This window comes from Halichoerus grypus, chromosome 12 (genome assembly GCF_964656455.1).
Source record: "Halichoerus grypus chromosome 12, mHalGry1.hap1.1, whole genome shotgun sequence".
NCBI classification, from domain to species: Eukaryota; Metazoa; Chordata; class Mammalia; order Carnivora; family Phocidae; genus Halichoerus; species Halichoerus grypus.
Genome location: NC_135723.1, coordinates 83,393,337 through 83,419,826, shown reverse-complemented (window position 1 = coordinate 83,419,826; position 26,490 = coordinate 83,393,337). Strand labels below are relative to the sequence as shown.

The 26,490-nt window shown below is 55.5% G+C and overlaps 1 protein-coding gene across 4 annotated transcripts; it reads left to right on the top strand.

Annotated features, from left to right (window-relative positions):
* The first annotated feature begins 48 nt into the window (after positions 1-48).
* PRRT4 (proline rich transmembrane protein 4) lies at positions 49-24,006 on the top strand. Of its 4 annotated transcripts, none has more exons than XM_078059544.1 (6): positions 49-68; positions 14,897-15,621; positions 15,707-15,811; positions 16,159-16,278; positions 19,477-19,536; positions 21,637-24,006. In XM_078059544.1, exons 2-6 carry the CDS (start codon positions 14,970-14,972, stop codon positions 23,460-23,462), a joined length of 2,763 nt encoding a protein of 920 aa, XP_077915670.1. In that variant the 5' UTR covers positions 49-68; positions 14,897-14,969; the 3' UTR covers positions 23,463-24,006. The 4 variants fall into 4 exon arrangements, with proteins under 4 accessions (XP_077915670.1, XP_035945195.1, XP_035945196.1 ...); XM_036089302.2 differs by lacking the exon at positions 49-68 and adding an exon at positions 13,326-13,633; XM_036089303.2 differs by lacking the exons at positions 49-68; positions 19,477-19,536 and adding an exon at positions 13,326-13,633.
* The last annotated feature ends 2,484 nt before the right edge of the window (positions 24,007-26,490 follow it).

Here is a 26,490-nt window from a genome sequence, read left to right as displayed (position 1 = left end):
GTGGCTCGGCACACTCCCCACGGCCAGCACCTCGAAGCCACGAAGCCACGGGCCAGGTGGAGCTGCAGGTACTTGTGCTAGCCGGGGCAGGGGCAGAAGCAGCTGTGGGGGCCCAGGGGACCCCGGAGGTACGGCTTGCCGTACAGGGGAAGGAGCTGGAGAGCTGGGGGGTAGCAGCGGGGCCGTGGCTGGCCCACGGATGGAGGAGTGGTGGGTGGCCCCCGACTCTGGCGCCCCCCCCCCCGACATCTGCAGGTGGATAGCAGGGGCTCTCAGAAGGCTTGACCCGGTAGCTCGGGAGGGGCCCGACTAGCCCTCTGAAGGCCCTTTCAGCTTCTGTGCTTCTAGTGCCAATCAGGAAGTGGGTGGGCAGTCAGCCCGGAATGGGGTCAGCACCCCAGCTGTGTACAACTCCGCTACCCTCAATTCCCCCTCCAGCCCATCTCCTCATCCGGGAGCGGGGTCTAGAGAGGAAGAGGGGCCAGCCATGGGGAGAGGGGAGAGAGGTAGCTCCCCCCTCCACCCTCACACTGCGCTTTTCCTTCAGGATTCCTCCTGGCTTGTAAGAGCCAGACTCTGACCCCGACCTCTCTGGGTCCATGCCTCCCCGCCCACTTTATACACGGGCCCCTCCTCATTAGGGGGTTGGGGGGCAACTCTGTCCACCTGAGCGCACCCCCAGCAGCCCTCCACCTCCAGCTGAGCAGGGCATCTGCTGAGAGGTAGGGCCAGGGTCAGAGCACGCAGCCTCTGGCAGCACCTACCAGGCCCCAGCTCCAAAACCCTGCTCCCCATACCTGTTGTCCCCAGGACAGGGCCCCTCACCTGCAGGGTGTGGGAGTCACCTTCACAGCCTCCTTTACCTTCCTTCCAGCTCAGTTCCAGGGGGGAGATAGGCAGGGGCAGGCGCCCAAGAGACCTTGGTCCCAACCTCCCGCTCCATCCGCTCTGAAGGCCACTGGCAATAGCAGTCTCTGGGCCGAGAGCTCAGGGTCTGGCTCCCAAGTGAGCCGCACTCCGCAGCCCAGCTAGTCGGGGAGGAGGCAGGTGGGTGAGAGGGCGCAGTATTAGCCCGGGACAGGTAGAGACCAGCCTTTCCCTCTCTGGGTGCCTTACTTTCTCTACTTGTGACCCTCATTAGGGAAACAAGAGCACCCCACCCCCACCTCCACTCTAGGCATCTCAACAGCTTCCTGTCTTTTGACCCTGCACATCAGGTCCACTTGACCCTTCACTTTTCAGGGCAGGGTCATCTCAGAGTGGCCAGGGGCAGGTAGGGACTGCCTCAGGTAGCAGACCAACTCGGGAGGGCTGGTTTCTCACAGTGGTTTTCTGCTTCTCTCTCTTGTGCCCCGTGGGGTTGGTCTGAAGCAGGATGATCTGAAGCAATCAGAGGTTCCTGTGACAAGCTGTCAAGGTGGGTGGGAAGGTTCTCAGGAAGAGCCAAGAGAAGGGAGGTCAGGACTAGGCTCAGCAGGGGTGCAGTGGCTGGGAAGAAAGAAGGGGCCCCAGGTGGCTGTGGTGTGAGGTCCAACTTATCATGACCCGGCGCGTCGCTCTCCCACCCCCAACTCTCATTTCTTCCTCCCTACTGCTCCTTCCCTGTGGAACGGGCTAGTGGGGAACTAAACGTGTTCTGAGCTTCAGGAAATTAAGGGGAGGAACTTCGTTTGGACCTGACACCACCAGGAATCCTGCTCGTCTGCCCTCGGTCCTTCTATGTGGGGAAGGATGTTGCTTCTACCCCTCCCATGGTCCACGGTGCCTCTAGCCTCTAGCTCCTTTCCATGGCTCTTGTCTCTGGAGATATCTAGGGACACAAAGGAGGAAAGGACTTTTTATGGTGGAGATGGTGGGGGGATAAGAGCAGGGGCCGAGCGCATTCCATGCTTGGGGAAGCAGGAATCCCGGGTCTGGGTGCTTTAGGAGCAGTGTGGCACTGCATCCAGCAGGTGGCGCCAGGACCCAGCGACCTGTGAGACCCCGGGGACCCTGGAGTGGGGCAGTTTCCTAGGCAACAGGCAGCCTTTCTGAAAGCCCTGCCCTTGGCAACCATTCCCTGATTGCCCATGTCCACAGTAAAATTTGGTTTCTGAAGGACAGGGGGAGCACGGAGTGAAGTAATCTCTCAGAAAGGAGAGAGGCTGGCTGGGGGTGGGGAGAGGAGTCTAAAAGACCTGCTTTCCGCAGCCATTTATTACGTCACTGTGGTAGGTGCATCTTATCCTCAGCCATCCCATGAGGCTGTAGTACATCCTCCTTTATTACGGACAGGGAAAACGAGGCCGGGAGAGACAGTGACTTCCCAAGTCACCAGATGGTAAGAGGTGAGCTCAGTTAGCAAGCACGGCCTGCCCAGACCTCCTCCCTTCCATTCCACCCTACCTCCTGGTGGGCATGGTGTCCAAGTCCCTAAGGGAAGCTGGCGGGAGGGGGTTGGGGCTGAGGCCCATTGGGGGACCGGGAGCGCTAGGCGTGGATGAAGAGAGCCGAAGATGAACCTGCCCTCTGCAGCACGGCTACCTTTGCCTGGCCTGCGTGGGGCACCCCTCTGCTCAGGGTTCCCCTGACCTGCACAGAGGTGGAGAGGAGGGGATTTAGGAATTCTGGAGCTGGTGTGAACTTTCTAGGGAAACCAAGGCCAGGCGAGTGGTCCAAGAAGGACGAAGCTGGAGCCCAGGACTGTGTAGGAATGGATTCCATTTCAGCAGTTGTGTGGAGAAGGCCGGCTGCAACTGGGGCAAGGGATAGATTTGGAGGATTCTGATTCAGTTCAAAGATCTGATCTACTCTCACTCCGTTGGGATCTCATTCACCTGCTTGCCCCCCACGTCCATCAGGATATTAAATAGGCTCTTGCTCTTGCCCTGAACATGACCATCAATGTGTACTGATACCTGAGAGCCAGGAGAACAATCCAGTTGGAGTCTACGTCCAAAAGCGGGAGAAGACCAATGTTCCAGCTCGAAGACAGGCAGAGAGAGCAAATTCTCTCTTACTCAGCCTTTCTGTTCTATTCAGACCTTCAATAGATTGGATGAGGCCCACTCACACCAGGGAGGGAAATCTGCTCTACTCAGTCTACAGATTCAAATGTTAATCTCACCCAGAAACACCCTCACAGACACACCCAGAATAATGTTTGACTAACTCTCTGGGCACCCCGTGGCCCAGTCAAGTTGGCACATAAAATTAACCATCACACGTCCCCACCATCATCCCAGACCTGGTCCTCCTTAAATCTACCCCATCTCAAAAAATAGCAATTCCGTTCTTCTGGTTGCTGAGATAAAAACAAAAACAAAAAATCACGGAGCCACCCTGCGCTCCTCTTTCTCTCACATTCGTGTTAAATCCATCAGCAAATCCTGTGGGCGAGCTTCCATAATATGTCCTCAGTCTAGACGCTTCTTCCAGTCTCTCCCCCAGCAAAGGCGGTCTGGGCTACCATCATCTTTTGCGTCAATTCCTGCAAGGAGCTCGGGCTATCCTAGCCCCCAGTGTTGCCTCCCTACAGAGTCTTCTCAACATCACAGCCAGGGTGGCTCTTTTCATGCCTCTGCTCAAAGCCCTCCAGTGGCTTCCCCAGGGTAAAAGTAAAATCCAGTCTTTACTGTGGCCTACAAGGCCCTTCACCATCTAGCCCGCCTATGACAGACCTTGTTTTCCATCTGTTTCCCCTTGCCAGTTCTGTTCTAGCCACGCCGGCCTCTTTGCTGTCCTCAAATTCTCCCACCAGGCCTGTTCCCTCTGCAACCCCCAGATATCCATGCGACTCACTCCTTCACTGCCTTCAGGTGTCGGCTGCTGCAGCATCTGGTTAGACAGACCTTCCTTGACCCCGGGCACAAAACAGCAGACCACTCCCCTACCTCCATCCCTAGCACTTCCTTTTCCTGTTTTGTTGTTTTCCATAACACATCACAGACATACTCTCTGTTTATATGTATGTGGTCTGTTTTCCTTTGTAATGTCTTCATCATGGAACACAGCGTTGCTCTGAAATACCAGTTGAATAGAATGAATGAAATCGTAGAACACATATTCATCACCTAACGCACACCGCTGAGTACAGCAAGCAGAGGATGCAAAGATAGGCTTGACGCTATGCTGCGCGCTGTGTTTCATGCATCAGGTCATTTAATACGGCCCCATGTACTAGAAACTTATTATCATCCTCATTTCTGGGGGAGAAAGCAGGCTCAGAGAGGCAAAGTGATTTGCCCAAGGCTGCCCAGCTACTCCACCACTGAGCCAATTGTGACCCAACCATTTGCTCTCTAACCCCAAACTCCCTACCCCTCCCTCTCTGCCACGGGAGCCCAGGAGAGCCCAGGGGCGAAGAAGGAAAAAGAAGAGAGGAAAGGAATGCTCCTGCCCCCTCAGGAGAGAAGTAGAACAGGACTGAGCTCGTGGGCCCTGGGTGACAGAGCACCTCTCCAGCCCCTGCTGGCCTCCTCCCTCCACTCGTGTGGCCTCTACAGCCCCAGGGCTGATTGGGCTCCCTCCCCTGGCACCAGCCTTCTTTGCCACACCCCCACCCTTGCCTGGGGCCTGGCTGCACAGGGATCCCTTTCTGGCCCAGTGAGGCATGTAAGCCCGGGCTGACAGGCGTCCGGATGCCAGGGCAGCTGTGGCTGGCCAAGGGTGAGGTCACGGGCTGAGCACTCCACGCCCCGCCCTCCTCTCTCATCACAGGCCCACTCCTTGCCCTGCCCAGCTGCAAAAACTCCCCTCCAAACTCCCTCCTGCATCAGAGCTTTGCCCCTGTGGGCTCCGGCCTCTCCGGGCAAGGCGTCGTGTATGAGTTTACTGATGCTGCTGTAACAAATCACCGCAAACTTAGCTGCTTAAAACAGCACACATTTATTAACTTACATTTCTGGAGGCTGGAAATCCAAAATAGATCCTCCAGTCTGTGCTCCTTCTGGAGGCTGGAGAGGACAATCCTTTGTCTTGTCCAGCTTCTAGAGGCCGCCTGAATTCTTTGGCTGGTGGCAACCTCCTCCATCTTCAAAGCCGGCAGTTCAGCGTCTTCCAATCCCCTTGTCTTTCTGACCTCTGCTTCCATTTTCACGTCTGCTCTGACTCCGACCGTCCTGTATCCTTCTTATGAGGACTCTTATGATGACATTGGGCCCACGGGGATCATCTTCCCACCTCAAACCCTTGACATAGTCATACCTGCAAAGTCCCCTTTGCCGTGTAAGGTAACATATTCACAGATTCTGGAGATTAGGGTGTGGACATGTTTGGAGGGCCATTATTCAACTTTCCAGGACCCAGCTAGGATGCTCATTGCCTCCATAACTGAGGGGGTATTTACAGCACATTTACCATGAGCCTCACTCTACTCCATGCTACACACCATCAGTATTATCTCACACGTTCCTCTGAGGTGGGCAAGGATCCCCACTGTACGGATGAAGAGCCCAGCCAGCTCCAGAGCCCGCGGGCTTGCCTCCATCCCAAGGTTGCCTCTTCAGACTGCAGATGAGCATCCTGATCTGGCCTGCAAACTCCCCGAGGCAGGGGTTGTGTTTTAGCCCTCAGGGGTCCTGGTGTGGGACACAGAGGAAAGGGTACCTGGGCAATGTTGAGCTAGAGGGAGAGATCAGATTTGTGGACTGGGGCTCGGGGATGGGCTCTGGAGGATCTATGACCCCGCTCCTGTGCGTGCAAGGTTGTGTGTCTGTCCATTCTTCTGGACAGAGGGAGCAGAATTTCCACCAGATTCTCAGAAAGGGCTCAACCTCCAAGGATCAAGAAAGCCTGCTTGAGGGTCTGCTCCCAACTCCCTTTCCTGGGCTTCCTTCTCTGAACCAGCCTGATGCCAGGGCTCACTCAGCACCAGGGGCCGGGTCCAGGGGAAGCTGTGAGGAGGTACTGGGATGAGGGGCTTGGATCCTTGGAATCCTTGGATCCTTAGAACCATCCTTGGAGGGTTCTAAGGATCCACCTTCACCCTCTTCTCCTCTGCATCCATTCAATGATTCCCTATTCTTGAGTTCTTATAATATATCATTGTCTCCCTCCCATGTTACCGACCCCCCCCCCCCGGGGCCCCTACACACACACACAGGCTGTGAGGACCCTTTCCTGCTCTTGGCAGCATCTGGTCCTTCAGGGAGGAGCACAGTCTTCCCCAGGAGGCCAGGATGAAGCTGGCTTTCCTTCCCTCTGGGTTCCCTTATCACCTTCCAAGCCCCTGCCTGCCTGCCCTCAATCTCCCAGTGGCCCCGTCCTCCAAGCTTTTTCTGTCATTGCCCTTGCAGACATGACTTCACCCTCCTATCAGCGGTGGCCCAGCCCTGAGAGAAGGGAGTGGAACATTCTTCACAGCTCTGCCCAACACAGGACTAGAACACAGGTCTCCTGGTTCCCAAGGAAGACTGCTTCAGACACATCGTTAGCATTTCAAAACTGGGGCTAGAGTTCGATGAATGGCTTATTTCACCGTGTAAAACAAGAAGTGTGTTTTAAGCAATCTGCTCTAATAGCTGGAAGCAATAGAATTTCTGGTTTGCCCTCTTCATCGGGCGCCCTTCTTCCTGGAAAGGTTTTTACAAAGGAGTTCCTCCAGTTTCCCTCCTCCAGGCAGCTGAGCCTGTGGTGGGAGCAGGGCGCAGAGTGCAGAAACATGCAGAACACCAGCCGGTGTACCCAGGGCCTGCACCCCAGTAGTGAACTCCCCACTCCCTGCCCGGCAGAGAGGATAGGAGGGGCGGCTGAGGGAAAGAGAAAGGACCCAAGCCCTTCTCTTCTCTCCCTGCAGCCCAGCCCAGGCCCTCTGGGAGGTGAGGTAGATTTGAGTGTCCCCAGCATCAACTTTGCCATTTAGCGATCGTGCCATTTACATAACCAAGGCGTCGAGTCTCAGGAAACAGGGAGGAGGGCTGAGATGAGGAGCAGAGATTGCTCTAAGGTTCCTCCTCAGCCTTCGGTGCGCGGCAGGGATGAGGGCAGCCCGCCAAGGAGAGCTAGGGGAACGGGACCTGTGCTGGGGCTGCCGGCTTCTCCGCTGGCAGAAGGGGGGTGCCCCCGCCACTGACACTCTCACCAGGCTTCACAGGGTGCCAGTGTAGCAGCTCCGTTGTCCTCGTCAGCCCTGCAGGCCCCTCGGCTGCCCCCCTCTGTCCTCCAAGCCTGTGAGGGATGGGGAGGGTGATGGGCAGAAGCGGCTCAGGGTTAGGGGTCTCCACTCCCTTGCTGGGGGAACAGCTGAGTTCTCCGGGGCACTTGTGGGAAGCCTTCAGGCTGTCAAAAACCAAAGCCCAGCGGAGTCTGCTCCAACGCATTTGTGTGGGAGGAGGGGCTTGCCGCAGAGCCCCCAGCCAGGGACCTGTCCCCTCACCACCACCCCCCATTTTGTGCCTGGGTGGTCCAGAGTAGGGGACCAGGGCTCCTAAGCAGGGCGTGTGCTTTTTCACAGGGATGTGAGAACCGGGACACTTTTCCCTGGGGCCTACTCTGCCCTATAAAACTTAAACAGATCAACCTTGCAGATGGCCTCACAGCTCCAACCAGCCACAACCTCTTTACCTCTACCTGCTGGCTAACGGGGATCTTGTAGCCCAGCCCCCTGGTAGGAATCCTCCTCCCCCAGCCACTCTCATCTCCCACTTGTCCCCACCACACTCCTGTTGCCCCAGCCCCCACGAATCTCTTCTGTCCACTGCCCCCAAACTTCTCCATGTCCTCCATTCCCTGCAGCGGCTTTATTCATCACTCCTGGAACCATAACACCATAGTAACATGGGAGTAAACACTTCTATCGTATTTCTGTGTTCAAAGCACGTCATATATACTAACTGATTCAGTGGTCTCAGTGAGTCTATGAAGGAAGGACTATTATTATCCCCATTTTACAAGTGAGGAATCTGATACGCTGGAAAACAATAAGGTTGAGTTAAGTCTAAGGGCTGCAGAAACAGGGAGATAGAGACCCACCAAGCAGACACTTGGGAATAGCTGTCTCTGTCTCAAAAGATTAAAGCCCTGGTGGGTTTTTTTTTTTTAATTACAAAATAATGTGTGCAGCAGACCTCCCTGACCCCTGCCCTATCCACACTAATCCCCAAGAGCTAAAGGCACAAAGAGATGAAATGCAGGGACTCACTGGAGGGACCCTCTACCAGCCTGCCCCAGCTCCCCCACCCTAGGAGCCAGCAGCCGGAGGTAAGAAGGGTGGGGATCAGGGCAAGCTAGGGCTCCCTGGCCCCCAGCTCCGCTCCCCAGGCCTCCTTCCCCTCACTGCTCTGCCTCCCCGTTCCCTTCTATCTTTCTTCATGTCTCTTGCAGAGAGCGGGCAGTCACCCACAGACATTGGCCTTCTGGACGCTGGGAGGATGCTCTGACCTCCTGGGGGTGGACTGCCCCACACAGCTTTTATGTATGGTTTCACCACATTTGTGTGGATTCCTAAACGAGGCTGAGGAGCAAGAATCATCTAACTGGGAAAGGAAAGGATGGTCTTTACTGGGCAGAGGCTTCCTGGAGAAGGGATGCTGAGCAGAGCCCCTGGTTCTTGGTGTGGCTTTGGCTACCCTGGGAATTTACAAGAACCGTTTCTGGAAATGTCCGTGGGCAAGGTCACAAGGGAGTCCTGGGAAACCCAGAGCTCACTGCAGTGAGGCTGGAGGGTCCACCGGCCCTCGGAGCTCTGTGCTCTCTGCTTCTGAGCTCCCTCCTGTCTCCTCTCAGGAGCAAGGCAAAGTGGAACACTTCCTGAGCGGGCGGAGGGGCATGGAGGGGAGAACAGTAGCTTCATTGCGCACGGCCAAGGCAAGGCAAGTACACATAAGAACTGGGGCAGGCTCACCTAGACAATTCTGACCCGAGGTTCCAAAGACGGCACACCAACATCAAAGATCGTGGTGATGACAGCTGTCAGTGTGTCTCCTGAGCTCGTCACAAGGCTCCAACCTGAACTGGCCTTCCCTCTACATGGGGTGCACAGCTGACCTCCTGGGATCCCCCTTCGCTGTCTTCCAAGGGAACCCCTTTGCCTCTCTCCTGTGGAGGATCTCCTGTGTTCTGCACCCCACGTTTTCTGCTTTCTTGGTTTACTTTCGGGTTTTGCTAGAACACTCTCTCTAATAGCTTTTCCAGAAACTGTGCACGGGAGGTAAACGTTTTGAAATTGTATACATCTGAAAATGGATATATCTTGTCTTTTTACCTGACTGATAGCTCGGACAGATATAAATTCTAGGTTGAAAGTAAATTTTCTTCAGCATTTTGTTTGTACTTATTTATTTATTTATTTTAATTTTATTCATCTGTTTGACAGTGAGAGACAGTGAGAGAGGGAACACAAGCAGGGGGAGTGGAAGAAGGAGAAGCAGGCTTCCCGCTGAGCAGGGAGCCCGATGCGGGGCTCGATCCTGGGCTCCATCCCAGGACTCCGGGATCATGACCTGAGCCGAAGGCAGACACTTAATGACTGAGCCACCCAGGTGCCCCTTCTTCAGCATTTTGAAAGCATTGCTTTGAACTTCTATCTTTGCTGTTGAGAAATCCAAAGCCTTTCTAGTATCTAATCTTTTGTATGTTACTTTGTTTTGGAAGTTTCTAGACACTTCTCTTTAATTTGCGTTGCTGTGAGTTTATTTTCATCCACAGTGCTGGGTCTTAGGGGACACATCTTTAATGCGCTGGCAACTCATGTCCTTCTGTTCTGGAAAATTTCCTCAAATTAGTTCAGTGAGGATTTCCTCCCTTCCATTTTCCTTTATTTTTTTGTTTGTTTGTTTTTGTTTTTTTCCCCTTACTGGAGCTTCTGTTAATTTGGTGTCACACCCCTACAGCTGTCCTCGAACGTTTTTATCTTTTGTCTTCTATATTTTCTTGGTATGCTTGCTTTACTTCCTAGGGGGACTTAATCAGCTTAATCTTCCCATCTTTCTACTGATGTTTTGTTTCTGCTGTCATGATTTTATTTGTCAAGACATCATTCTCGCTGTTGCTATGTTCTGGCTGTTCCTTTGTATGGCATCTTGTTCTTGTTTCATGGATGCACTAGCTTGTCTTCTCTCTCTAATATTAACAATGGGATTTTGGGGCGCCTGGGTGGCTCAGTCGGTTAAGCGGCTGCCTTCGGCTCAGGTCATGGTCCCAGGGTCCTGGGATCGAGCCATGCGTGGGGCTCCCTGCTCGGCGGGGAGTCTGCTTCTCCCTCTCCCTCTGCCTGCCTCTCTGCCTACTTGTACTATCTCTCTGTCAAATAAATAAATAAAATCTTAAAAAAAACAAAAAACAATGGGCTTTTTGACCCTTCCTGCTCTCTCCGTATAACCTGTTTCCGGCAAGTTACTTTTCGTGATGCTTGTCTTATCTCTCTTTGCGTTAGAAAATTTCCTGGATGGGGACGCCTGGGTGGCTCAGTCAGTTAAGCATCTGCCTTTAGCTCAGGTCATGATCCCAGAGTCCTGGGATCGAGTCCCGCGTCGGGCTCCTTGCTCAGCGGGGAGTCTGTTTCTTCCTCTCCCTCTGTCCCTCCCCCTGCTTGTGCTCTCTTTCTCTCTCTCTGACAAATAAGTAAATTAAATCTTTAAAAAAAAAAGAAAAGAAAATTTCCTGGATGTCTGGTAACTTTTGGCCATGATTAAGGTTGTGGAGGCTGAGATGGCTAGTCAAAAGCCCTGAGTCAACTCACAGGTTGGATTCGCCACTGTAGGGTGATCTAGCTGGGCTGTTTTGAGGGAAACCTGTATGTCGGTATCTTTAGGTCTTTCTTCTTGGGCTAGTGAAATACCCCAGAGTAGAGTCTTCCAGTTTCCTGCCTAAAGGGCAAAGGTCCTACTCCCAGCTCTTTGGGAGCCCAATAGTAAGAGAAGGCTAGGGGCCTCTGCATTCAGCGTCCCATGTGACATGGTCACGTAATCCCCCTGTTTCCAGTATTTTCAGTATGGTATCTTTGTTCACAACTGCGTTTGGAGCTTCTCCAATCCAGATACCCTCTATCTTACCTTCCTCAGGGGAAAATCTTCCAGACTCTGGCTGGGATGGGTGAGGGACTTGTAGCCCCTTGGCTTGGAGTTAGGGAAGAAATCTAGGGATCTAACTGCTTTTCATCCTGGCCTTTATTTTAGCAACCTCTTCCACAGTTCCAGAGGGACCTTGGCTTGCTAGTTCCTGTGTCTTCTGAGAACCTTGCAATGTAAATCAAATTGGCTCTCCATTTTCCCCACTGCCAGCTGACATGTCTTTTTCCTCAGGGCTGATAAGTCAGTAACCACATGGCTGCCTTCCATCCTGCTTCGAAAATTCTGTGGCTGTTGTCAGTTTTCCTGTTCTCTCCATCCTTGAGGGTTTATCTCTTGATTTAAAAATCTCTTTACTGAAGTTTTAGTGGGGTTTTGGGAGGGAGTGAAATTAGATATATGCATTTAATCACCATCTTAACCCAGAACCCTAACTTCCCTTTTCAATATCTTTTTAAAAATATAATTCCTGGGAAAAACTCTACTTGGTCATGGAAGATTGCTGTTTTAATGTAGTGGGGTATGTTTATTTCTGTCTTTCCATTTAGAAGTCTTTAAGTGAACACGATTAGCAGGAAATGAGCCTTTCTGTGAGGAGGATTCAAGGGAAATGTCTCCAGCAGGATAACTTTTATTAAGTATATGAGAGAAAACCAGAGGCTGGATTCCAGTATGCAGCCTTCAGGCAGCCCCTAAAGGATCTGGGGGAGTGCCCTACTAGAAGAAGGATCTTACAGTGATCCCAGAGGGTGCATCCAGGGAATGCCCTTTGCGATGTTTTGTTTAGGGACCCAGAATAAATACCAGAGTTCATCGCTGACATTCCCTGGAGAGAGGATCAGGTGGTTCCCTGATTTTATTTTATATCAGTTGAAGGAATTCTGTGATTAAAAAAAAAAAAAAGGTGAGTCCTAGATGCCTTTCTGAAACACATCCCATTGTCCATATGGAGCCCAGAATTAATCTTTTTTCTTGTTGTTATTCACTTATCTGATATTCACTGAGTACCTACCCAGGGCATCTCTCTATGTGAGCTTTCTACGTCTCTGTGAGCTCCCTTTGTGAGCTCTCTGTGACTGAGACAACCTGCCCTCAGTAACTCTTTCAACAGCACCCACCCCCAACCTTACAACGCAGCAAGAGAGGGGGAGATGGAATGGGGGTCAGAGGCATATCCAAGACCATAACATAGTGACAATAATTTTTCTCTCTGTGGCTTGTGATGAGGACTAAGTGAGGATATTCCTAAAGCATCTAGCACGAAGCTTGGCATACAACAGGATGTCTGGATTTTGAGGGACAGCTTTATGTGGTGCAGGGAGCCTCCTGTTTTATGTTCTGATACTTTTAAATACTAGCATTTTTGGAGGAACACTTGAAGGGATTTAGAGACTCAAGATAACACAAACGAGCTGAACTACTTAAGTCAGTCACTGGGACAGCCTAACAGGGTCCCTAAAGTATCCACAGTGACCACCCTGTTCCTTTGTCATCTTTAACCCTGGGTTAGCCTTGGCCTGGGCTCTCTTATATTCCTGAAGCTGCACACTCTTTGATTCCACTGTTCTCCTCTCCTCTGTTACTGGAAGCAGGTAATAATCCACCTCTCACATGCAGCTTAGGCTCACCATTCATTCTTTCTGGCAGACATTTCTGAAACTCTGAGTATTTTTGAGAGATCGGTTTTAGCCAAACAAAACAAAACAAAACACACTGATGGGCATTCTGCAGTTCACCTGCCAAGTGTTGCAGGCCCTCCCGTGTAGCGTACAACTGTTTCTGAAAGCCACCAGGTTCTGGAGAGGTTAGCAGATAGACTGGGTACAAGTCCCTGCCAAGCTGTGTAATCCTGGGCAAATTCGGGACTTTTCTGAGCCTTACTCTACCTACCTGTGAAATGGGGACCCCCAGAGGATTGCGCTGAGGACTAATGAGCTGTTCCACTTCTACTCCCGGGGGTTCTTCTCGCCTGGGGTGCCGTCCCGGGGCAAGCTGCCGTGGTGGCGCGCGCGCGTGTGCAGGCGTGTGCGCGCGCGGGGCCCCGGCCCACGGCTGTGTTTCCCCGGGAAGGAGGGCGTGTGGGTGTGTGTGCCCGGCCGCCAGGGGAGCGCGCGGCTGCCGGCGCCGGGCTGCCAGCGAGACGCCCGCACCCGCGGCCGATTGGCAGCGCGGGCTGAATGAGCGCGCGTCGGCGCGACGGGCACAGAGGCGGCGGCGCGGGGCGCTGCGGTGCGCGCCCGCCTGCCTGCCCGGGGTGGGGGGCGGGCCGCGGGGGGGAGGGGCAGGGGAGAGGGAGGGAGGGGCGGGCGCGAGGGAGGCAGGCGGGGAGGGCGGGCGGTCAGAGCGCGGCTGCCGCGGAGCCCGGCGCGGGCGGCTCTGGCGGGGAGCGAGGCTCGCAGCCAGGAGGCGGCGCGGCGGGGAGGGAGTGCGGGGTGGCGAGCCGGACCGGGCCGGCCGCGGGGGGACAGCGCTGCGGGCCAGACCGGGGGCTGCCGCCGGGACGTGCCGAGGGGGCGTCGGGCGCGACCGAGAGGAGCGGCGAGCCTCGGCGGAGCGTTGTCCGGCTGGGCGCCTGGGCCGCCGCGACCTCCGGTTCTCGGGGGACTTGGCAGAGGAGAGCCGCCTGCGGGAGGGAGCCGGAGGAGCAGGTCGGCGGGTCCGGGCAGGGGGAGAGGGAGAGCGAGGGCCAGCGAGAGCGAGCGAGCGAGCGAGCCTTCGAGGGGTGGGTGGGTGTGTAGGGGGACGAAGGTGTGTGCTGTGTCAGTACGGAGTGTGTGACTGTGGTGTAGGGGTGTGTGTGCCTCTCTGTGTGACTGTGTATACTGTGCGTGTCTGTGAGGGGCGTGCGTGCGTGTGTGTGTGTGTGAGAGAGAGAGAGGGGAGGCTGGGAGCTCACAGAGCTTGGGGCTGAACCCGTGTAAGGGGGGGGCTCGGCAGAATCGGGTGTGTGTGTGTGTGTACACGTGTGTGTGCAGGGGGTGTGAAGGGTGAGTGGGTGAGTGTGTCACGGGCGCTAGGTGTGGCTGTGTGTGTGATGTAAGGGTGCCGGGTGCACGTGTGTCCCTGGCTTACCCTCCCGTTCCCCCCCAGATGTGTGTGCATGGAGGGGGTGTTGAGGGGGGGAGGTAGGACTCCGCTGCAGCAGCCTCTTGCCCGGCCTGCCTGCCTGGCCACCTTCCCCAGGAAGCCGGAGACGGCCAAGCTGCCCCTCCCCCAAATACTTCTAGGGTTAAGGGGAAGGGAGCAGGGCCAAGCCCCGGGAAAGAGGGGAAAGGCTGAAGGGACAGCTTCTGCCAGACCAGGGCACCCTGCTTCTCTGGCCGGAGCCTGGCTGCCTTCTCGGGCTCGGCCAGATCGCTCAGCCCTGTGCTTTGCCCCTCCCAGGGCCTTGTGTTCCCTGGGGTCTGAGTGAGAGAGAGTGCCAGCACCTTAGGTTGGAGCCCGAGGTGGGGGTGGGAGCGGGTTGAGACTCCTCGGTGAGGGTTTGCTTGCTCACAGTTGTATCAGCAGAAGGGTGCTTGGCACATAGTAGGCCTCAATAAATATCTGAGAGTGGACGGGGAGGAGAGAGAGAAGAGAGAGGGAAGAGATCTGAGTCTGGGAATCCAAGTCCACCCCCTCAGCCATCGGGAGAGGATGGGGGCAGCTGGTTGCCTTCAGACCCCGGTCCCCAGATTGAGCAGGTAGGGGAGGCAGGAGTTTAGGGAGAGGGGCTTTAGCTGGAAGAGAAGGTGGAACCGCAGGAGAGAGATCTGTTCTGGAGCCTGAATGGAGGAAGGAGCTAGCAACTCTTCCTGGGCAGAGCCCTTTGCATCCTGCCCTCACCACCTGCTTCTCGGTGATCAGCAGCCTCTCTCAGGGGGCATCCGATCCCAGGCAGCCAGGGCTCATAGCACCTCTCCTTTCTCCAGGACCTTCAAGCTCAAAAGGTGCTGAAGAACTGAGCCCCCTGCCCACTGAGGCCACCGGAGGCCAGGTGGGGCCATGGCAGGGCATGGCTGCCTGGGGCTGGGGCTGTTCTGCTGGGTCCTGCTTGCTGTTCCGGTGGGCCCCCAGCCTGCCTCCTCCGTCACAGGTGTCCCTCTCACCACTTTGACCCCACCACCTCAGAGTGAGGCCTCTATGCTGTCTCTCAACCTGGGACTGAACTTCAAATTCCACCTTCGGGGACCGGCTGCCGCCTGGGGGATCTCTGTCACGGAGGCTCAGCCACTCTCTCCTGGGCCGAGCCGGGAGCCCGAGGAAGAGGTGGCCAGTGGGCCGAGGACTGATCCCCTTTGGGAACTGCTGGTGGGCTCCCTTGGGAACTCCCCCCCGGAGTGGGGCTCTGCTGAAGGCAGCTCCACTCCCTGGGCCTCCTCCCTGTCTCCAGAGTCCACATCCCCCCTCTCTGGGCCCACTGACCGGCCCACTGCTCCCTATCAGCCCAGGACGGGCACTGTGACCTGGGACACTGCTCTGACAGCCGCGGCACCTCCGTCCAGTGCTCCCAGGCTCCGCCAGCGTGAGCTGGAGCTGAAGTTTGACATGGCGCTGAGAGCAGGCGCGGCCCCCACGCTCGGCCATCGAACGCTGCCCCTGCTGCCCAGCCTGCGGGCCAGTCTGGCAGAGATTGCGGGGCGCCTGGGACCCTTTGGTGAGTACCCACCCCGTCTGGAGGAGAGCCCCTGCTGGGCAGCCCAGCAGGTGGGAGGAAGCTTCAGCCTGGGCTCCTTTTGCAGGCTTCTTCGGCACTACTCTGTCCCCGCTGCGGAACTTCTCAGGCCCAAGCCCTCTAGGCCCAACTCCATCCCCAAGCTCTGCCTCTAGAGTTTCAGATTCTCCAGGTGAGTGTTGATTTCACTGCAACAGACACTTAGGGAACACTCCTGCGTGCCGGGCACTGTGCTGTGGGCCTAATCAGCATCGCCCTTTCTCTTTTGACTCTGTGTTGCTTCTCCCAGGGCATGGGACATGGGCCACTGCTCCCATGGGGAGATGCCCTCTTTGCCATCCGAGTCTGGTCTGGTCCTGGTAGCTTAGCTCCCAGCATACGTGTGGTTACGATTTCTGGTCGGGGTACACTGGCTCCCTTAACATAAGCTCTGGGGGAAGGACGGGATTTTCTCCAAAGCCCCAGAGGCCAAGGCTGGCTGGTAGGATGGCCCTTGAACTCCACGTGCTCCCTTTGCAGGGTTCTTTGGCACCACTGTGTCCCCGCCCCCATCCCCCCTGGAAAGAAAGCTTCCAAGCTCAGGCCCGTTGGACCCAGCCACTTCCCTAAACTCTGCCACGATGGCAACAGCATCAGTAGGTAAGTGTCCAATTCACTTGAACATGACATTTATTTAGCACTTACTACATGCTAGCCACTCGTCTGCATTCTGGGAAATCTTTTATTTCATTGTCATCATAATCATAATCACCATCCTCTTCATCATCAGCATGGAGATATATATTAACGGTCTGGGAACAAGTGTTGCTGGGGGCAGTCCCACACAGAGTTAAGTAATGGTCCTCCGGGAGTTTTGTAATCCCTGGCAGAGCAGGATGTAGACAGATGTATCAGAAGCAGGCGGATACGGGAACTCCTCATGGTTCCCATAGCCTCAGTACCAACTCCACCCTTCACACCAGTCTGCCTGGCCTGCCTCTCCACCCCGCACCCCAACCTTGGGGCTCTCTCCTTTGCCGTCTGATCTGATATGACATGTTGTCAGTTATGAGCAGAGCTGGGCCCCTCATTGGAAAGACGCTGAAGAGAAGACTTTGAGCAGACAGATGCCACCCTTATTCAAGGAAGCCTTTCAGAATATACACATGGATAAGCTGGTGGTGCGGAGGAAAGAGCAGGGCCTCTGGGATCTTGAGACTTTGTTTGGAATCCCAGTTCACTTACTAACTGGCTGGGTGAACTTGGGCAAGTTATTTAACCTCCCTGAGCCTGAATTTTCTCATATATCTAGGGTTTAATAATAATACCTCTCTTGTTATCATGAAGCTTCCAGATAATGCAAGCTCCTGGCAGGAGGCTGGGCATGAAGTAGAAGTTTATTAAAGAGTAGCTGTTAACCTTGGTTCTTCCCCTACTGCATCCCAAGTTCACTTCCAGACCCTACCTAACACCACGTACCCTTGGCCTCAAGATGTGATGGACAACACAACCCACAGGGCAGAGTATACACTCAGGGAGAGGCTCTGGTAGGTGAGGCCCAGGGAGCCATGGAGAGGGACCTCTAGGCCTGGCTTTGTTCTGCAAAGCCTTTATACTGTTGCTGCAAATCGTCTCGGCCACTTCAAAGTAGGAACCAGCTCAGCAGTGGTCCCCCAGCTTCTTCCAGTTCCAGACTTAACACAGAATCTGACTCTAGCTCACCCCCGAGCAGTTGCTGCACTCCTGGGCATGTGGCTGGGGAGGCAGCTGACCCCTCCCCATTCAGCTCAGTGTGTAGCAGTGGCAGGATCTGCTGTGGGGTGGGAGGCAGGCTCTGTGGCCCCCGGGGAAGGATGCTGGCTGGCAGACTGTCAACCTTGGTGACAGTGCTGGCCAGGCAGGTTTAATGAGTCTGGACAGTGTCAGAGGAAGCCCAGCTCGCTGCCCCACCCCCTCCCCCGTCCTCACTGATGGCTGCAGGAACTCAGCCTCTTCCTGGCTCTTTCTCTCAGATAGACCCAGGAGGGCTGGAGGCTTCTTGGCCAGAAGGTCAGGGACCTTGCTCCAGCCAGCAGCGTGTGTAGGGAGTACTGTCTGGCAGTTAGGGAACAAAGGGAGTCTCTGTGTGTCTCCTCTAGGATCTTTCTAACCTAGGTGTGGTTAAGCTTTGACTCTAGAGCTTCTCTTCTCTAGCATTAGGCTCCCTTCACCTTGGGCAGAGCTAGGATTCAGTCAGTACACATGGGAGAAGTCGTGCAGGTCATTAACATATTGAAAGACTTTCAACCCTGTTGATAAGTACCCACTGGCCTTAGCCCCCTGAGCCCTCCCCTCCACTCCCTGACCACCCTGGCTGACGTCTGTTCTCATTGGCTGCCATCTGCGCCATTTACAGTTGTTAAATATTTCGAATGTCAGTTACCCTTACAAAGAGGATCAATCTTCCATGATCCTAGAGGTGGGGGTGGGGGAGAGGAATGGGGCCAGGCAGCTGAATGGGCTACAACTTCTACGGGGAGAGTGATTTCCCAGCCCTTTGATCTGGGCAGCTGGTAGATAATCAGGCCTGACTTTTCCATAAATCTAGCAGGCCCAGCTCCCTGACTCCTTCCCAGCCAGCTGTGACCTCACCAATTACTCACACTGGCATCCTATCTCCTTTCTTGCCCCTGAGGTCAAGAGGGGCCACAGGCCAGAGTGGGACCACCTTGTAAGAGAGGGCTGCTCGGGAGAGGAACTTACTATCTTCTGGGAGAGACTGAGGGCTCCTTCTGGGGAAGCCTCAAGTGGGAAGACAGGGGATGAGGTCAAGTGGATTCTTCCAAGGCAGGAGCTGGATCTTCTCTGCCTGTCCGCACCCACAGCATGGCCCAGCCCTGGGTACACAGGGCATGCCCACCTGCCCCCCAGAAAGCAATGCTCCTACTTCACAACTACCTCCTTTGAGACCTGAGCTGTGCCTGTACTTGGTCTATGTTCTGGTTTTCATTTTTTTCCCTGGCTTCTTAGTAATGTTAAAAATTTGCTCTAGTTGCCATAGTGCTTGGGGACAGAGGTGAGAGATGGGGTTTCTTGTGGCCCTTGGGTAAGAAGTGGAGCTGGAAGAAGGCAAGGAAGACAAGCTGTGCTTGTCTGCTCAGTGAACAAAGAGGAGGCCGTGAGGGGTGGCAGTCTGGCTCAGGCCGTGGCGCTCCTGGGCTCGGTCCCTTTGCCTTTCTGTGAGCTCGCCCAAGCTGAGGAAAAGCCAAGCAAACTCATCCACTTTGCTCAAGTGGGTTGGGCAAGAGCATCTGTGGGGACAAAGGAATGAGGTTGATAGAGGGGGTACAAGTATTTGATGCTGCTAACGTCAGACTGATACCCACCCCCATCAACAAGCCATCCCAGCTGAATGAACCTCATTTAACTCATGGCTGTGTCTTTATTAGGGGTTCAGGGGTGGTCAGTCCATCCAAATGGTGTTCTTTAAATAGGGTTCACAAAGTGAAACAATGTGTTGCCTTTCTAAGCAAGTTTAGGATGTGCTGAGAAACAACAGTCTTTTTTCTTTTAAGATTTTATTTGTTTATTTTCTTTTTTTTTTAAAGATTTCATTCATTTATTTGATGGGGGCGGGGGGAGAGAGCAAGCACAAGCAACGCGGGGCTCGATCCCAGGACCCCAGGATCATGACCTGAGCCTGAGCCACCCAGGCGCCCCGAGAGACAACAGTCTTTTGTTGGTTAAATCAAGAACTAGTTTGAGGCCAGAAATAGTCACATTCACGTGAACACAAACTGATGACCGATTGGTGATAAACATTAGCTGATAATGATGATACCAACAACAATCATATATCGAATGCTTATTATGCACCAGGCAATCCGAAGAGCTCTGGACACATCGTCCATTCATCCTCAAACCAGCCTTATGCAGTAGGTACTCTTCCTGGTTCGGACTTGAGGAACAGGATGCAACGGGAGGCAGGGCACGTGTTACCATTTGCCGTAGGTGGCGAGCTGTGTATACTTAATTTTTTGGCTGCTTCCCTCTCTGCCCTCCCCAGTTGTCTGATTCTGTCTTCCCCTCCTCTCTCTCCAGAGCTGCTTTCTGCCCCCCACCCCCACTCCTTTTCCTCATTCTCAGGATTGCCTGTTCCCAGCAGGAACTGTCACAGCCCTGGGGGTGGGGGTGCACCTGGGGTCTTCCCATAGTGTACGGCTGAGACCAGGCGGGAGCATGGCCGGGCAGTTGGGGCAGGAGTCTGGCTGTCAGGAGACCCTTCCTCATTCTTTCTACCGCTGCCTCCTGTGCACCTCCCCATCCTCACCAGGGTGTCTCCGTCCTTCACCACCATCTTTCTCCCTCCATACTTGTTTGCAGCTGCAGTTCTGCGGAGCTTGCTAGGTGGTGTAGGGAGAGGTTCAGCCGGAAGCATCTTCCTTTGCTGCCTGGCCATGGGAATAATCCTTGGATCTCTTTCTAACTCTTCTCTTGCTCCAGGAAAGTAAATTAGGGATCTTACTCCTCATCCTCTTTCACTTGACCCCCCCCCTTAAAGATGTATTTATTTATTTGAGGCGGGGTGGGGGGGAGTGGAGAGGGAGCGAGCATGCTCAGGGGAGGGGCAGAGGGAGAGAGAATCTCAGCAGACTCTCCGCGGAGTGCAGAGCTCAATCCCATGACTCCAAGAGCATGACCCAAGCCGAAACCAAGAGTCAGACGCCCAACCGACCAACTGAGCCCCTCCAGGTGCCCTTTGACTTCCCTTTCCCCAAGGGATGTGGGGAAGTTATTGGAGCACAGAATGGGGCCGGGGGCCTAAGTTAGCAAATCCTAGAGCACCTGAGGGGCTCACTCACTAAGATGGCATTTATCCCACTCGGCTCTCCCCAGTGGTTCCTTCCTGGGAGTTCAAGTGTAGCCTCAAGACCCAGGGAAGTCCATTTCAACGTCACCTTCTATAAAGTGGAGTGAGAACTCAAGGGGCATGTACATTAAGAGCCTTAGACGAATGTTTTGTGACTGAGTCAGGATGGGGACCATGGCTATGGGTGAGCTAAGGGTTGGGGGTGTGGCAGACAGGAAGGCCAGGGAATAGGGAAGATTGTGTTCTCCTCAGATGCTGGGAACCGGAGTGTGTTACCTCTCCCCCCGCTGCATGTGTGCATATGTGTGTGTAGGGGCTTTTCCTGAAGAGACGGGAGAAGAGGGAAACAGATGAAAAAGGGCAGAAGAAACTTCTCCTAGCACCAAGGTGGGAGTTGGGAGTCAGGGGTGCAGAATAAGAGATAAGCAAACTAGTATTATGAAAAAGCTCTGGAATTGTGAGAAGGGGCTCAGATCAGTGCTCAGATCTGGATCCTAGTGGCAGCTCTGCCAGTTTGTGACCTTGGACAAGTCACTTTGCCTCTCTGTAGAGCCTCAGTGTCTTCATTGGACAAATAAGAGGATTCATTTATTCAACGAATATCTGCTCAGTGCCAACTCTGAGCCAGGCACCATTTTGGGCATGGAGATTCAGCTGTGAGCAGAGCCAACAAAAATCTTTGTTCTTATGAAGCTTTCTTTCTGGTGGGAGGATTGACCTAGAGGGGCCTTCTCCAGTTCCTTGCAGTTGTAAAATTCTGTGGCTTCTTAAGAAAAACCCTTTTCCGGGCACCTGGGTGGCTCAGTAGGTTAAGCATCTGCCTTCAGCTCAGGTCATGGTCTCAGAGTCCTGGGATTGAGTCCCGCATCGGGCTCCCTGCTCAGCAAGGATTCTGCTCCTCCCTCTTCCTCTACCCCTCCCCTGGCTTGTGCTCTCTCTCTCTCTCTCTCAAATAAATAAACAAACAAAATATATATAAAAAGGAAAACCCTTTTTAGTAGAATCGCAGAGTGATGAAGGGAAATGAACAACGCAGAGAGCTAAGGGCGGGTTAGGGATGCGGAGAGGGATGAGAGCTGAAACTACTGTTGGGGAGTTTGACGGGGAGGAGAAGGCAAGGGGGTGAGAGACCCGGTGAGTTGCCTCAGACCAATGTTCTTTGCCCACAGACCCCACCACCCCCACCTCCGGCCCAGATGACTCATCTCCTGCCAGCCTTGGGAAGCCTTCGGTGGAGCCAGAGTGTGGGTCAGGGTCCTGCAGCATGGGAGAATTGCCCGAACCCGAAGGGCAGCCCCCTGTGGCTCCGCTGCCCCTCTTCTTCCTGACCCTGGAAGCCAACTGGGCAGAGGCCAGAGCTCGCTGGGGGCTGGCCTGGGAGGCCCACGTATACGGGGTAGGCACTCTCTTCGGCCTGGTGGCCCTGCTGGCGCTGCTGGCCCTCGCCCTCCTGCCCTGGCGCTGCCCGCCCGGCGCCCCCTGCCTGGCGCTGCTGGACCTGCTCCTGCTCTCGGCCGGGATCACGCGGGCCTTCCCGCTCTTCTACGACGCCTACGGGCACCGCGATCGGCTGCCCCCGCTCGCCTGGCTGCTGCTGCAGGACCTGCCGCTGCCCTGCCTGGCCGCCGGCCTGGGCCTGGCCTGCCTGCTTCTGGCCCGGCCGCGCCCGCCGCGCTGTCCCGCCGGGCTGGCCGCGCTGCTGCTGCTGGGGCTGGGGCTGGCGGCCGCGGCTGCCGTCGGGAGCGCCGCCCACCGCCCGCTGCGGCCCCTGCGGCTCGCCTCCCGCGGGCTGCACGCCTTCCTCGCCGCCCTCCTTTCCGGGCTCCTGCTGGCGCTCTCCTGCTGGGGGGGACGGCGGCGGCGGGCCGGAGCGCCCCTGGGAGGGTCTGGTTTCAAGGGCGCCACCCCTCTCCCGCAGGCGCGCAGCCCCTTCGCCCCGCGCGAATCCTGGCGGCGCGCGGCCCGCACAGCCCCGGTGGCGGGCACCTTCGGGCTGCTGAGCGGAGCCCTGCAGGGCTACGAGGTGCTGCACGCCTTGGGCTATGGCGGCCAGCCTGGCCTGGAGGGCCCCTGGCCCTGGTGGGCCTTCCAGCTAGGCCTGCGCTTGGGCGAGGTGGGCGTCGCGCTCCCGTTGGCGCTGCTGGGCCTCTACCCCGCGCTCAGCAGCCCCCGTGTGCCGCCGCGCTGCTGGGCCAAGCTCTTCCGCTTGTCCCCGGGCCACGCGGCCCCACTGCTGCCCGGGGGCTGGGTCACCGGGCCCCCAGACAAGGAGCCCCTGGGTGGCGCCATCGCGCGTGGCGACGCGGAGCTGCTGCAGCTGTGCGCCCTGGCAGGGCCAGGCCCCGACCTCCTACTCCAGGGAGGCGGCTGCCGGGGCTTCGAAGGCGCGGCGGCCAACCCGGCCCCTTCTCCGGCCTCCTCTCCCTGCAGCGATTACACCGTGGACTTCCGCCCGCCCTCCCCAATCAACCTGCGGCGCAGCATTGAGGAGGCCCTCTGCAGCGAGGCCCTGCTCACGCCCGGCCTCTTCCAGGGCCCCGCCTTCGGGGAAGCCCTGCCTGGGCTCGGCCTCTACCGCACCACCTCCTTGGTGGCGAGGACGGGGGCTGGGCCCAATGGGAGGTCTGAGGAGGCCCCTGGCTTCCCCGTGCCCCAGGAGCTCCCCTCTCCCGGGGCCTGGCCGGCGGGCAGCAGTGCCTCTTCCGGTTCGCTGTGCGGACTTTCGCGGGACAGCTCGTCCATGCTGCTATGCTCCAGCCCCGACAGGCCCCCACGCTGTCCGCTGGTCTGCGTCCTCAGTCCCCCGCGGCCCTCAGGATGCAGCCCTAGCCTCCCGGGCTCAGGCTCCTACCAGGCCCTGTCCCCACCCTCCCGCGACTCCCCAGAGCCTACTCCTGAGCTGCAGGCCGCGGAGGCTTTGCTACAGGAGCAATTCCTGGACGCCTGTCGACAGATCGACGAGCTGAGTGTGGGCAGCGACACTATAGACCTGTGAAGAGGCGGCCCCCTGGCTGCCCCAGCTTACGCCCCCTCCTGGCGCCTGCTCTGCCCGAGACCTGCACACTGTAACCCTTCCCCAGTCCTGCCTGGCTCAGATACCTCTCCCAGCTTTCTTCCCCACCCAGGGGTCCCTGGGTGGGTGGGTCAGCAGCCAGGCTCTGTTGATTGGGGTTAGTGCCACCTCCTCTGGAGCCCTGGGCGCGGATTCCCTCAGCTGCAATTCTAGGCTGGCAGGGGTCCCACTTTCCTTGGCATTCACCAGCAATAAAGCTCCAAGGTGCTCCACTCCCGACCACCACTCCCCACTCTGGTGCTGAGTGAGAGGGGCTGTCCCTCAGAGGACCTCGAGACTGGCTTCGGTCCCCACACCCACCTGTGCCATGCCCAGGAATCCCATTCCTGTGTGAGTGAGACTCCCTGTCCTCCACATGATCCTTCCCCAGAGAAGGGTCCATGGCCCATCGAGGAGACTCCACAGCAGTTGGGTGGGAGGTGAGCGCTTTCAGAGTTAATTTATCAATAAAATATTTTCAGAGAAAGGTCTGACCTTCTTGGAAAAGTTTAGATGAGTCAACAGTAGCAGTGGTTCCATCAGAACTGGAAGACAAGCAGTGTTTGGGTGGGGTGGCTTCATCCCACACCCTGGTGACCTTCACACCTGCGTGCAAGAAGTCTTGTCCTACGGCTGGGATGAGTGAGGGCCCTGGGAGTGACCCGGCGAAAACCCTCTGACTCTCTGGGAAGTGCCTTGTCAGAGATGAAACCGGCCCTGAGAAGTGAGGCAGGACTTCTGCAGTCATTGGTGGAAACGTCTGCATTCTTAGGAGCCCGGCCGCAGGCTGTGGTGGACAGCTGGCTAGGGACCAGTCTGTGGTAAAGTCCTTCGTGGAAATGTTGATACACATGTATCAACATGTATACGGGCTTGATCACTTGATCACTTGGAGCTGGGATCCCCAGCAAACTCCCTGCCGTGTTCCCAGAGGAATTCACAGAGGTTACTACCTGCTCCATCTACCAACAGGGCCTCTTCAAGGTTGGCCTTACAACCCCTCTTTCCCTGCGCTCATCTCCCACAGGTGCAGACCCTCCCCGGAGAAAGCCTATCTTCCCCCAAACCCTGGCCCCATCCTACCCACCAAAGCAGAACTCACAGTGCAGAGACCCAGGCCACCAGGCACCCTGCAACCTCTCCCTTGTCCAGAGCATTTGGCTCTGAGCTCTGGGGTGTGCATTTGTTATTTGGCTAAAATGCAATAAGTTCAGAGTGACACTAAACCCGCGTCATAGATTAGGTTTGAAAATGAAAATCTGGCAGTGCTTTGGCAGATGTCTTGCACATCACAGGGAAATTGACAGGGGCACAACATACCAGGCTTGAAGTGGAAAAACAGGAATAGGAGTGGCTTTTCTTCCAAGTCGGCCCATCAACTCATGGGGATTGGAGAAGGGAGGAGGCCGGGGAGTCAAGAGGAAAGCAGGCAGGGAGGCCGGGAGGGGTGGGTCCTCACCAGACCAGGTCCATGCACTAGTGGAAGAATTAAAGGACTGCTCTCCTTGCACGGGAAGATCTGTCTTGCCTGAGAGGAGTGCCCAGGGTCTTGGACCTCAGAAGGAGGAAGAGTCAGTGATGTTTGGGGTGAGTGAGGGTCATAGTAGGGAACTCAATGAGACAGGCACCGCTGAGGAATGGAACTAGAGTGGTTTCTGACTCCGTCTCCTCTATCACCTGGCTCAGCTTGGCTCAGAAATTCTTGCTGCATCGTCACTCTGGGCTGAGGCCCAGGGAACTGCCAGCCTCCTAATTATAGGCATTTCTCACTGGTGTCGTGGTGGCTGTAGCGGACCCAACATTGGAGCTGCTTTGTATCATGGAAGGGGTGCTTGCTGGCTGCTCGGAAAAATGGCTCTTTTTCTTCCCCACCAAGCCTTCCATCTGCCTCTGCTCACGCCCAACTCCTCTTGGCCACCTCTTCCTCGCTCTAATGCTTGCCAGCCGGCTCATTCACTCTCCCCACCAAGGTTCATGCACACAGGCTCCAACAGAGCCGTCCAAGCCCTGCATATCCCAAGTCAGTCTGTCGGTTGGTCTGTCTGTCTGTCCCTCACACACACACACATACACAAACTCCTTTTCTGTCTGGAAGCTGTGAATGGGGCTGATGAGATGGGGACAGGAAGGAGGAATACAGCTCAGTGTTCACCAGCTCCAACACTTTGGTTTTCCTTAGCAAGAATTACCTCAGCCCTTTGACTTTATAAAAAGGCCAAGACTTTGGTAAGACAACCTTTCCCTTTTGTCCCATGCCTTGGCCCTTACCCAAAGCAGGATTCCCAGAGTAGCCCAGGTAGATCCTAATGCATACACCCTTCAGGTCCAGTTCTTAGTACTGCAGGGACTGAGAGACAAACTCATTCATTCCTTCCTTCATTCAATCTCTTTAAAACATTTTATTGAGTGCTTACAATATACTAGGTGATGAGGAGAGAGAGTGGAACGAGGTGGACACCAGCCCTGAACTTATGAAGTTGAAGGGCTTTGGGGAAAAGGCAGACATTAAAGAACTAATCATATAGGGCACCTGGCTGGCTCAGTCCGTAGAGCATGCAACTCTTGATCTTGAGGTTGTAAGTTGGAGCCCCATGTTGGGTGTAGAGATTACTTAAAAATAAAATCTTAAAAAACAAAATGAATCATATAAATAATTACAATAGCACTAACTACAGCTGTGAGAAGGACTCAGCACAAGAAGTGAGTGGTATAATAAGAAGGTTTGGCTTGCAAGGGGGAGTGGAGCCAGAGGGATGGGGCCTGGAGCCAGAGGGATGGGGCCTGGGAGAGGCTGGCTGGGAGAGAGAGCACAGCCCAGGCCTCTCTTTCTTCCTTCCCAGGCTCCTGCACAGTGATGGATGAGGGAGAAGCCAACAGTTTATTTCCCCTGGAAGCCACGTTGCTGATGTGGTGCGGGGCACCAGCACCACAACTCCTGCTATTTAATAAAGAACCCTGCGTGTGTCCTGGG